This window comes from Panthera onca, chromosome B1 (assembly GCF_046562875.1).
Source record: "Panthera onca isolate mPanOnc1 chromosome B1, mPanOnc1 haplotype 2, whole genome shotgun sequence".
NCBI lineage: Eukaryota > Metazoa > Chordata > Mammalia > Carnivora > Felidae > Panthera > Panthera onca.
Genome location: NC_138342.1, coordinates 150679703 through 150692602, shown reverse-complemented (window position 1 = coordinate 150692602; position 12900 = coordinate 150679703). Strand labels below are relative to the sequence as shown.

General features: G+C 34.8%; 1 protein-coding gene across 1 annotated transcript in view; it reads left to right on the top strand.

Moving 5' to 3' along the window:
• Window positions 1–12900, top strand: part of FBXO8 (F-box protein 8) — a 51228-nt gene that overhangs the window by 30761 nt on the left and 7567 nt on the right. The window contains exons 4-5 of the mRNA XM_060653764.3: window positions 11089–11207; window positions 12380–12576. Coding sequence (XP_060509747.1) covers window positions 11089–11207; window positions 12380–12576 — 316 coding nt within the window. The remainder of the gene's footprint in view (window positions 1–11088; window positions 11208–12379; window positions 12577–12900) is intronic.

The window sequence follows — 12900 nt, the reverse complement described above, 5'->3', positions numbered from 1 at the left end:
CTGTTGCTTTTTATTATTTGTACTGGTGACTCTGACTTTTGAGAGTTTACAATGTGAGGCATTTCAAAGTATACTGGAGTTTTGATCCAACTCAGGTTTTTGTGGTGGTTATCTTCTTTTCTTTTTTAACTTCAGTTTAATTATGTAATCCTTAAAAGTTTATAGCTTCTCTTGAAAGCCAGCTAGAGGCCTTGTACAGATTCATTCATTTTAAAAATATTTATTAAGTATCTCTCCAGTTACTAATTATATGACTTTGACCTTGGCAAATTATTTAATGTCTGCACTCCAGTTTCCCCGTACGTAAAATGGGGACAATAATATTACATATGTCATGGTGTTACTGTGAATATTAAATGAAATAATAAATGTTAAATACTGCCTCTAAGTGCTTCCCAAAATGTAGGTTTCATTTATACTAGAGGTACAACCATAACAACTTACACTGTCAGGAGCCAAATACTGCTGTAAACTGTGAGGTTCTTCCTCTCTTGGAACTTTTGGATTCTAGTAGATAGATATTTGACACCTGAGTAATGGCCCTTCATAATGTATGTATTGGTCACACCAACATCTCCTAGCTTTAAATGGTAATACCATTTGCCTTTAATATCATTTCCTAGTATGGGATGAACAATCTTTTGCATGTACAGTAACCTTTGTGCCAGTGGTGATACTTAGTGTAATGGTTTTTTTAGGACATTTTAAACAATAATTAGGTGTCCAAAATTATGTTTAAATTAAAACATGTGTCGTGGCTGAATATCGTGATGAATAGATACTTTACTTACATGAGTAAGTACACACATGTGCTGGCAATAAAAGTACCATTTAAATTCCAGCTTGCTTCTCTGCTTGTCTACTCTTAAGATACGAGGTTTTTCTTAATGTGTATTTCAAAATTGTTTCAGAGCCGTCAAAATATATTTATAAATGTACATGTGAGAATCTAGGTAATATGAGAAAAGTGCTTCTTATTTACCAAAGTGGAGTTTGTCATTTAAATATATACATATACACACATATATTACTGCGAATGCAATATTTACATGTAATTTTTATAAAGTGGGGATTTAAATTAGCCAACGTTAGTATTCAAATGGATCACTTTCTCATTAGTTTGAGTTGTTATTGATTGTACCTTAATCTAATAGAGTTTTATTTCCAGATTTTGATTAGAATGCTTTCTTTTTCTGATTTACAAACAGTTTCATGAAAGAAGGGGCTTTTCCCAAAAGCTGAAGCTTACGTCAGCTACCAGCAACTTGTCAATAATATTAGCTATTAGTACTTATTTATCATTTAAGAATTACCTTCATGTTCTTCACCTTATTTACTTATCCCTGTCATGAGAGTGATACTTTTGGAGAACTCAGTGTGATTCTTTTTCTGTTTGAGTGTATTAGAATTAATTAATAGGAACTTTTAATTGTTATTTAAAACCTAGATAATGACATTTATGTTATTTTGTCTGATGTCATTGCTTTCTCTCCTATGAAAAAGAAGCGCAACGATCTGTCTTACATTTCTCCTCCATTTTCCCTGGACTCCATTAGAAGTATTTTCCGTTTTTGTTTTGATTTTCTTTGAACTGCCCCTCCTTTATGTAAGATTTCCTTTTGACATCTTTTGGCTGCAAATAATTTAGGGTATATATATATGACTATTCTTAGCAGTTCATCAACATTGTGCACTTCGATGTATGGAAAAGTCCTCCATAAATTTGTTCCAGGAAGCTGAAATCCAATCCAGTTTCATTCCATATTCCATACTTAAAAAAATGAATAGTATGATTCTTCACTATTCTCTAGAATCTTTTATTCTGAGCAATTTCAGTAAGGAATTGGCTGCAATATATCAGCATTTTCTCTTCACGCCTATCACTTCCTCCACATAAGCATGGACAATGTGTGCTCTGTTTTTCCTAGGGAAGAGATAAGACAAATCTGCAGTTCAGATTTCAAACTGACATCAAAATTATCTTCACATTTCTTTCCCAGTTGTCATTACCTCCTTTCCTCTTATTTATAGCTAAGTCACACAGAGGCTTTCTGTGAATAGCCTACTTACAGGCACCTCAGTAAGAGGTAAACTTCATTTACTACTCTTATAATCTTTTCATATAGGACAACTTTAACAACTTGAGCCTAGTTTTTACTTTAGTCTTTGAATCTAGTAACTAGATTAGGAATAATGATTATAATATGTATAAATAGACTAAATTTTAATGAATAAATGAAATAACATTACATTTCTAAAGTACATGTGGTAAGTCAGTGTTACAACAGAGGAGAGTGGTGTGGATACTTCCAGAAGAAAACACTGCAAAAGTTAGTGGGTAAAATGAAGTGAAATGACACAATAAAAACATTGATACCTAGTCTTAAAATGTGCTCATTAGGTAATCTTCTGCATTTATTTTGCTGCAGCTAAAAAGCACCGTGTTGATTTATTACTTGAACAGTATATATGCCCAAATGAATCTCACCTGTTCAAGTTCTATGTGGGTTTTTTCCCCCTTAATTATAAAGTGAATACATATTCTCTGATTAAATATGGAGAGTGAGAACTGCTGATTGAACAAAAATTAGTAGGTTTTATATTTTGCTTCAGTGATCCTGAAAGTACTGTAAAAAAAGAAGAAATAATATCAGAGCAGTCGTCTGAACCATTGTTGCTGTTTTCTAGCAAGACAGTGGGATACTCCATGTGACCTATGGAGGGCTGCCCCTCTGAACTAATTATTTTTACTATCAGAAAATAACCATCCATAATAGTTTTTGTATCTCAATTTTTACATTACTTTTAATGCAAAACGATGACATTTCAATTGCTCGTTTCACTGAGGTTAAAATGCATATATGAATATTATTATGTCAATTCTTACTGAAAGAAAAAGTAGAAATCTAGATTGAACTCTTCTGTCTTATAAAAATTTATTGTTAAAATTTAAGGATCAGTATTTTAAAAGTCCTCTAATAAAGTCCTCTAAAAAAATTAAATGCAGTGTCCGTTTTGCTTTCCATTATATAATTATATTAGCATTATATTATGCTGTAAGGGCAGATTTATTGCCTGAAAAGTAGTAGCCATGGCAAATTTGAGCAAAGGCAAATTTGAGCAAAATTAGCTAGAACCCATCTTTTTTCTAAATTTCTTTATTAGGCTGTTCTGAAGGATACAAGGGTACCCCTTACTTTGTCACAATTTTGCTATATACACAATTGTTTGTTTTTTTTAATTTTTTTTTTAACGTTTATTTATTTTTGAGACAGAGAGAGACAGAGCATGAATGGGGGAGGGTCAGAGAGAGGGAGACACAGAATCTGAAACAGGCTCCAGGCTCTGAGCTGTCAGCACAGGGGCACGATGCGGGGCTCGAACTCACGGACCGCGAGATCGTGACCTGAGCCAAAGTCGGCGCTCAACCGACTGAGCCACCCAGGCTCCCCAACACGATTGTTTTTATTGATACAGGCTGCTACACGATGTTTCTGCCAAGCGTCTATGCAAATAGCCAGTACTGTCGGTACCAGTAGTCAGTGTTTGGTTTTTTAAATTAAGACTTTATAATTTTTTTAAGTCAGTTTTAGGTGTGTAACAAGAGTTGATTCTTTTGCATTTGGCTTTGCATACCTAGTGTTTTAGAATTCACTCTGTTCCTAAATGTATGATTTCTGACCCTGAACATAAGTATGGTAGATTTGGCTTTTGAAGTACACCATGGATAATGACTTTAATCGATAAGTAAGGCTTTATTAAAAGGGGAGAGAAAACGTGGGTATCGATGTAATAGAAGAAATGAAACAAAGTAAAGGTATCTTAAAATGAATTCTGTGAAAAGAGCCATTCTTACAGTCATAACATAGATAAATTACATAGGTGACTAAGCCCCAACACATCGTTTTCCTCATTTTGAATTCCTTCTTAATACTGGCATAAGCTGTCTATTCATGATTTCTTGAATTGTTTGTTTGCCTCCTAAACAAATTACATCAAAACAGCTCACTACTCTAATTTGACTGTGTAAATCTTGGGGCTGTCATTTGTATAACCATTTTTAGTGACATACTCTGTGCTGTCTACAAAATTTCTTAATTGTTCTCTCTTGGATTGCTGTAAACATGCGTTCTATTAAAGAAAACGTAACATGAATTGACATTCATGTCACCTGGGTTCTCGCTGCCGCCTGGTGCTCCTTTTGTTTATTCCCTGTTGTGCCTGAACCGTTGTAGATAGACATCTTCAGCACTTCACTGGGAGATCCAATTCAGCTCTCTTTTCCAACTCTTTCTAGATGGTTCGTCCACCCGAAGAAGAAAACCAACATGCACTCTGCTTTTTGCCTTTATCACTTTCTTAACGTAACCTGTCTCCTAGCCATTACTACTGCCCTGTCCTCCAGGCTCAGAAAGCATTATCAACTCCCTGTGTCTGCTTTTGGTCCAAGATTTTTCTTTCCTTCTTCTGATCAGCTTCGTTATTTCCCATTATTCTATCTTCTGTCTCACTTTTTTGTTCCTTTGCTTTTTCCATCTTTATGGTCTTTGTCTCCCGTTGGTTTCGAATTTCGGTTACCGTATTTTTTACTTCGGCCTGGTTTTAAGCTCTTTTATCACTGTGGTAAGGGACTCCCTGATGTCTTCTGTGCTTTTCTCAAGGCCAGCTAGCAATCTTATGACTGTTACTTTAAATCCTGGATGAGGCATGTTACTTGGATCTGTTTCAATTAGATCCCTGGCTGTGACCATTTCTTGTTCTTTCTTTTGGGATAAATTCCTCCATCTTGGCATTTTGTCTAGGTCTCTTCTTCTGCATGTTAGGAAAGCTGTTATGTTTCCTGCTGCTGAGAGTAATGGTTTTATGAAGAAGACACCGTACGATGTCCAGGGCCTGGCGCTTCAGGAAGTGTCTCCGGAGCATGTTGTGTGTACTCCGCAGCTGTGTTACGTCCGCTCTATCCCTCAGGCCGGTCCTCCTCTGCAGGGATTCTTGTTTCCTCCAGTGGGGAGTGTTTAGACCTCGGCCAGCATGGCGAGTTGTAACTTTTTTCAGTCCTTTCCCCTGCTCCCCTTTTCTCTACCTTGCTACTCCCATTATCTCCTCCTGCTCCTTACGTCAATCTTTTACTCACTCTGCTGGTTCTCTTTCTTTCTTTCTTCTTCGACGTGCATGGGTCAAGATTTTCTTGAAAAACCGTGTCTCCCTTATTGACCTTTAATGTTGCCGTTTATTTTTCCCATCTTTATACTAATAAATTTATCAGGTGAGTGGGCTATCAGTTTCTTTACCTTGAGCTCATTCCTTAGCTTTCTTCTTAGACTTGAATCCCCATTACTCTGAGGAAAGAGACTTTGAAAGGTACTACTTTCTCTTTCTTTTCTCCCTGTCACCAAATCCATTACCCTCTTTCCACGTGTTCATCTCTTTGAGCTCCCTAAAAGAAAAAGGAAACCAGCCTTGTTTTATGCCAGACACTTTCAAATCTTCACAATAGCCACTTAAATAAGATTTTTACTGATTAGGAAACCGAGGTTCCAAAAGTTTGCGTAAATTATGTTCACAAGATCATGAAATGGCAGGGCGATGATTTGGTCTCTCTTGGAACAACTAGGCTCTTTCTCTTTCTGTACTATGGAATTGCACTGTATACCCCTTTCTTTACATTTCAAAGACTTTTACCCCCGGGACATTATTGTATCCCTGCGTTATTCATTACCTACTCCTTTACCGATTCTTCTTATTCAGGATCCTTAATCTGTACCTTCAACCCTCACTCACTTTTTTCATTATCTTATTACATTGCCAACTGCTTCCTCTGCCTTTCTAGTTGTACCTATCATCACCTGAAATTCAACATTTCAAAGTCCACACTCATTACTCTTTCCTTTAATTCAGCACCGTCTATAAACTGTGGAGTTTTTTGCTTTGTTTTTTTACCCCTGTCAGGCATTTCCCTTTTCATCTAAGCCAGAAACATCAGTTACCTTTATCTTTCACTTTTCATTATTCATTGGCGCATGGTTCCATGTGCTCTCACTTCTCATTTTTATATATATAGCACATGGATTTTGTATATATATGTGTATATATATGCATATATGTGTGTGTATATATACACACATATATATGTGTGTATATATGTGTATATATATATATGTATATATATACATATGATTTTAGAATAGAATATTTCCTTTGCATTTCTGTTGCTTTTTCCACATGTTTAAGCCTGGACAATTGTAGTAGCCTACTGTCTAATTTCCATTTTATTACTTATTTATATTACTGTCAAATTTATATTGCAGGCCATTGCTTCATAATGTTAAAGTCTTCAGAGGCTTCCAGTTACATATAGGGTAGAAAATACACTTTATACCCTAAAACTCAGCCCCATTTCTCCTATAGTCTGATTCCAGACTTGCTCTGAAGTCCAAGATAGTTCGCCTGTTTTTTTGAAAATAGTCTGATTTTGGGGCGCCTGGATGGCTCAGTTGGTTAAGCAGCCGACTTCGGCTCAGGTCATGATCTTGCGGTCCGTGAGTTCAAGCCCCGCGTCAGGCTCTGTGCTGACAGCTCAGAGCCTGGAGCCTGTTTCAGATTCTGTGTCTCCCTCTCGCTGACCCTCCCCTGTTCATGCTCTGTCTCTCTCTGTCTCAAAAATAAATAAAAACGTTAAAAAAAAAATTGAAAATAGTCTGATTTTTTTTTTTTAATCTTCTAATGCTTTGGCTCATATGATAGAATATCGACTAAAATATTCCTCTCCTGTGTTCTTCTCATTCTGGGCTATGTAAACCCCTACCATTCCTTCAGAGTAGATATTCCAGGAAACATGATTCAAATACCCTTTCCTACAGTGATTTTTTGTTTAATTGAACTACTGAAATGCTTATTTTTCATACCAGTTCATTTAGGCCTTAGTTGACTGTCTTGTGTCATTGATTTGTCACACATGCCTAGTGTGGTTATTTGTGTACCTGTCTCATCTCCCCAGATAAACTTTAAATTTGCTTAATGCAAAACTTTCATACTTTTCAGTGTCTGTCACTGAATACCTTGCATATTTACCATTTGCTTAATACATTGTAAATGAAGATGTAGATGTAAATGAAGATGTAATTTTAATAGGTTTGTTTTGATTCGGTGTTTCAGAAATGCTTTTAAAGAAGATGCATAGCTATCTATATGAATATATACACATACACACAGACATACATATGTCAGTTTTACAAACTAGTCTCTGGGTATTCATCTTTATATTTAAATTTAAAGTTAAATGGATACTTTAAAAGAAATCACATTACGAAGGAATTTAGGATTTGTAATATGAATATTATTTATGTTTATGATTTTCTGGAGAAATATGAATCCTAATGTCTATATGCAATCTATCTTCATAATAAGAATTTTATTTATCCCCCTGTAACTTTCCTTTAAAAATTTTTTTTAACGTTTATTTATTATTGAGAGACAGACAGAGACAGAGCATGATCATGGGAGGGGCAGAGAGAAGGGGAGACACAGAATCTGAAGCAGGCTCCAGGCTCTGAGCTGTTAGCACAGAACCTGACGCAGGGCTTGAACCCACAAACTACGAGATCATGACCTGAGCTGAAGTCAGAGGCTTAACCGACTGAGCCATCCAGGCATCCCACTGTAACTTTCCTTTAATACCATTCATTAAATAAAATCCATTTTGGTCAATAGTTTTCTTCCAGATGACAGAAACTTCCCTTTATGCTATGGAGCCAATTCATGAAAGGACTGACTCCGTCATGATTTATCTTTGAGTTATACAGCAACAAAAATTAAATTAACCAAATGACAAACTATTAGCCTTGAACAGCTATAGCTCAGAAGCACGATCTTCCTTACATGGCACAAGCCTGCCTCCTTATTACTGACATTTAGTAACCATACTCCTACATCATCTAAAATAGGATTTCTAACCTGAAGTTCTTAGATGGGCTTCAGGCATAAATACATATATATATGTATGTATGTACGTATACGTACATACATACATATATGGGCTTCTGAGTGGCTCAGTGGGTTACGCATTTGACTTTGGCTCAGGTCATGATCTCACAGTTTGTGAGTTCAAGCCCCACATAGGGCTCTGTGCTGACAGCTCAGAAGCTGCTTCTGATCCTCTGTCTTCCTCTCTCTCTGTCCCTGTCCCTTTTTCTCTTTCACACAAACACACTTTCTCTCTTTTAAAACAAAATGTTTTAAAATGTGTGTGTGCATTATTCTGGGAAGACGTTCTATAACTTTCATCAGCTTAAGATCTTCACTGAAATTACAGGGTCTATCTTTTTTCCTTATGATAAAGCCTTTCAGGTGTCTTAATCTTAAACTTCTTTCCTAAGTATCTTTTTTAGGCCTAATATCCCTAGATGCCTCAACTCTTCATTATCTAACAGGACTTCTAGACCCTTCAACAATCTTATCAGGTCTTGATTTCCTTTATCCAGATAAGTTCTAGTTTATCAATATGGCCCATAAAATGTGACATCCAGAATCAGACACTTTTATAGTGAATTATGTAGACAGTAGTGAGCTACAGACTTCTTTTTTTTTTTCTGGAAACTATGTTAATATAAACTAACATTAATGTTCATGATTTGCTTTGTGAGACACCACATACATAGCTCAACCTGCTGAGAGCTCTAGTCCTGAAAAGTAACTAACATGCTATGTGGTCTGAAGGGAACTCTTCTGTACCATTCTTCTAAAACTATATTGAAAATAAAAAAAAAAATAGTTATACCACTTATTAAACAAATGTACAGTTATTCAACAGGTCTCATACTATGTTTTCTTTTGTGGTTCCATGCTTACATAATAAGATAGGAATTCGAATGGTTGCTAGCTTGCTTATTGAAGAAAATTATAATCTGTCTCATGCCTTTTCCCATTTCACATCCCTTGACCCTTCAGTCTGATAGCCCTTCTAAAGTAATCTTCCTTTCCAGAGGAATCCCAGGCTTGAAAACTGATGCCTCCTCTCCTCATAAAACCAACAGAGTTGGCTTATTTCAGGTTGTGTCCCTAGTTTTCAGGCTTCGGTTTAAAACTGACTGAGTTCATGCCTACTCCTCTGTATATGGTTGATTTTGGAGACTTCAACATTCTTAAAACATGTGTTCCTTAAAAAAGGAAATTGTCAACAGCATATTTTTAGGATCTCACATGAGGTAAATACCAATGTTCATTTATAACTAAGAAGCATTAACTGATGTTAAAATGCACATATCATATAATTAGAGAATTATGTACTATTTAATGGATCATGCAGTGTTTTTTAATATTTTATATCATTTTAAAAAGAACTAGTTTTACATGTCCTAAATATTGGCTTACAAGTAGGTATAAATAAAGAACCTATTACATAATATTTAGTTGGCATTCCTCTTTGAATCACTTAGATTAAAATTAAGCACTGGTAATACTTCTGAAAAATTGCTATTCTTTTAAGTGGAGGAATTTTGGAAAGAAATCAAACCTGGAAACTTTTGCTAAATAGATCATTTAAAACATACAGTCAACTCTCGATTATTCAAACTAATGGAGGAAAGGATGGAACAAGCATTAATATTTCTTTAGTTCCTGCCCCTCAGATAACTGCCGAGAGCTTCATTCCAAATTCTTGGGCTTTCCATCTTGACCATGTTACATTTCCTAGCCGTGTATCTACGATGCAGTCTGAAATGTGGCTTACAATTGAGTTGACACGAACATCTCATGTTAGATTCTGCTTTTATATACATTTCTTTAAATCGGTGCTTTAGCACTGCCTTTTACTATTAAAATTCACATGAGAAACTGATAACATTGCCATTAGGATATTATCCTGATGGCTCATAAACTTAGTTTTATATTAAAAAATCTTTTGTTTGAATTACAACTTACAGATAATTATAACCTTTCAAAAGCATTACCTCATGGTATCAAATTGCTTTTTAATTTTTTTAATATAAAAATTTTATGAGACTTTTTATTTTGAAGAGTCTTTTATAAAAATTCCTTCAACTTTTTGAATTCTTAATGGGTGCAATATTTCTGAGTACTATATGTAAGTGTTTGTAAAAGGGAAGAAATGCTGAAGGAATTTATGTGTGAAAACAGTATGTTGTGTGTATATAATACATCATTTTCTCTACTAATTAACTGCACACAGTGTGCTATTATCCAGACATAAGTATTCATGGGAACGCATGTATCTGGATAACTACGAGTTGAAATAAACACACCTGCCTTTTATTTCAATAACTGCACATTCAAATCCACATAAGGTATTTATTTGAATGTGACCTCCACATACATGAGAGAACATTGGCTTCAGTGTTCTATTTTTTTGTTGATGTTTTGTTGTTGTTGATTTAAATCTAAAATAGGTACAGACTGTGGATAATGCTTCTCTGGAAAACTTTGCATGCAGGGAAAAGGAAATTCAAAGATAAATCCTATGAAAAACCATTGAAACTGTTTTGTTTTATTGTATTTTGCCTCACTATGTATTGAAGCTAAATTCTTGTAGAATGTAGCAATGCTTAAAGCCAAACTATGTGTACAGACCCTAAACCCACCTGGAATTGTGCCTACTTTAAGTTGAATAATGTGTTTTTTTTTTTTAATTTTTGGTTTTCGGTTTGTAGAATCTTATCTCAAGTTATTCCCTTGAATAGTGTATTAGAGCATGTCTTTAAGAAATCATGTTTTCTGTTAGGCAGTGGAAGTGTTTGTTAAAAGGCTTAAAGTCTATAGCGTAGTTTCCCCTTGCCCCCACCATTTACGCCATATTTCCGTAAAGTTAGTTTTAACTAACATGAGCCAGAAAATTGAATTAGGATTTCTTTGGGAGTCTTAACTTTGAATTTCCTACTTTTCATTGCATGTAAACTATCAACCACAAGTAATAGTTTTTCAGTTCAAGTTCTAGCTTGTATTTTGCATGTTAAAGCTATAAAAAGTCTATTAATGCTGGAAAGAATTTATGGCTATTGTTCTGCTATTGCCTGATTGTTAAAATTTATAAATAAAGACCGACTTTATTTATGTAAACTTGTCTTTCTGCCATAGGGAGTGAACTACTTTATGTCCAAGGGTATCCTAGATGATTCACCAAAGGAAATAGCAAAGTTTATCTTCTGTACAAGAACACTAAATTGGAAAAAACTGAGAATCTATCTTGATGAAAGGTAAAAAAAAAAAAAAATTAAGTCTTCTTTAGAATTAGCTAAGTAACGTTTTTGATGAGTTAAGCTTTTCTTTAAAAACTATACCGCATAGCAGTCATCTAGTTGAGAAATTTCTCTCGCAGCTATTTATAACTACCATTGCAGCCTAAAAGCAGACAAACAGTATGTGAACCGATGGCTTTTTTTTTAAATGTTTTTTTATTTATTTTTGAGAGAGAGAGAGAGCGAGCGAGCACAAGTGGGAAAGGGGCAGAGAGAGAGGGAGACACAGAATCCAAAGCAGGTTCCAGGCTCTGAGCTGTCAGCATGGAGCCTGACGAACATGGCTTTGTTCTAATAAAATTTTGTTTACAAAACAGGTTAGTGGGCCCTATTTGGACCACTAGCTATAATTTGCTTACCCCTACCATAAACAATTGATAGAAATTAAAGATGATAATCATACAATCATGATTGAGTTCAACAAGAGTTGAAGCATATTATACCAAAGTGTGACTATTAGAATGCCATTGATAAAAAATACTTATAATTATATATGTACACACATATACTTACACAAGTATTTATATAGTTGTAAATAATCTAAGTGTTCATAAGTAGAAAGAAGGGTACTGTGGAGCCATTAAAAAGAATGCTTTAGATCTGTGTGTAAAGATATAGAAAGATATAGAAAGCTGTTCACAATATACCATATGAACTAGGAAAAGCAAATACTAGAAAAATATATAGTACATGTTGACATTTTTAAGTCCACATAAATAGTAGTCACCTCTGGTGGTGTGGACTGGTATGGAAAGTGAAAACTCTTAATCATTTTCATAGTTAAAAGCATAAAGAATTTTGTTCTTATTTGGATTTAGTCAAGAAGATGCTTGAAAAGAAGCTGTCCCTTCTAATGTTGCTAAATTTATTTTTTCTTCATTGTATAATTAGAATTTCTAGTTTCAGTTGCTTTATAATAACCCATTCACAAAAGATTTTAAAATTAGTGTCTTAAGTAATCATAATCGGATTTTTTAATTTTAAGGATTATGTATTACTTTGTAGGATTAGCTGATCTCATAATCAGTAACAAAGTATTTTCATCCAAACAGATGATGATTTATGAGTGCTTATCATTTTCTTAGTAGAGAGATGGTAATTAAAGCTGTATCTTTTTCTTTTTCCACTAGGAGAGATGTCTTGGATGACCTTGTAACATTGCATAATTTTAGAAATCAATTCTTGCCCAATGCACTGAGAGAATTTTTTCGTCATATCCATGCCCCCGAAGAGCGTGGGGAGTATCTTGAAACTCTCATAACAAAGTTCTCACATAGATTCTGTGCTTGCAACCCCGATTTAATGCGAGAACTTGGCCTTAGTCCTGGTAAGAATAAATATAGTGAATTCCTTCCATCTCCCTTCCTGCCTCCAGGTAAAAATAGTAGTATATGAGACATTTTTTCTCACCATGGGGAAAGATAGTTTGAGTAATTATAAATAACTTCTCTTAGTACTTGTAGCAATCACTAAATATACAGAACACTACATTTATGTGAGCTTAGAGGAATAGTTTGTTATAACTGTCCTTCATATGTAGTAAACATATCATTTTATTTTTTTAAGTTTATTTATTTATTTTGAGAGAGAGAGAGCAAGCAAGCAGGGGAGAGGCAGAGAGAGAGGGAGAGAGAGAGAATCTCATGCAGAC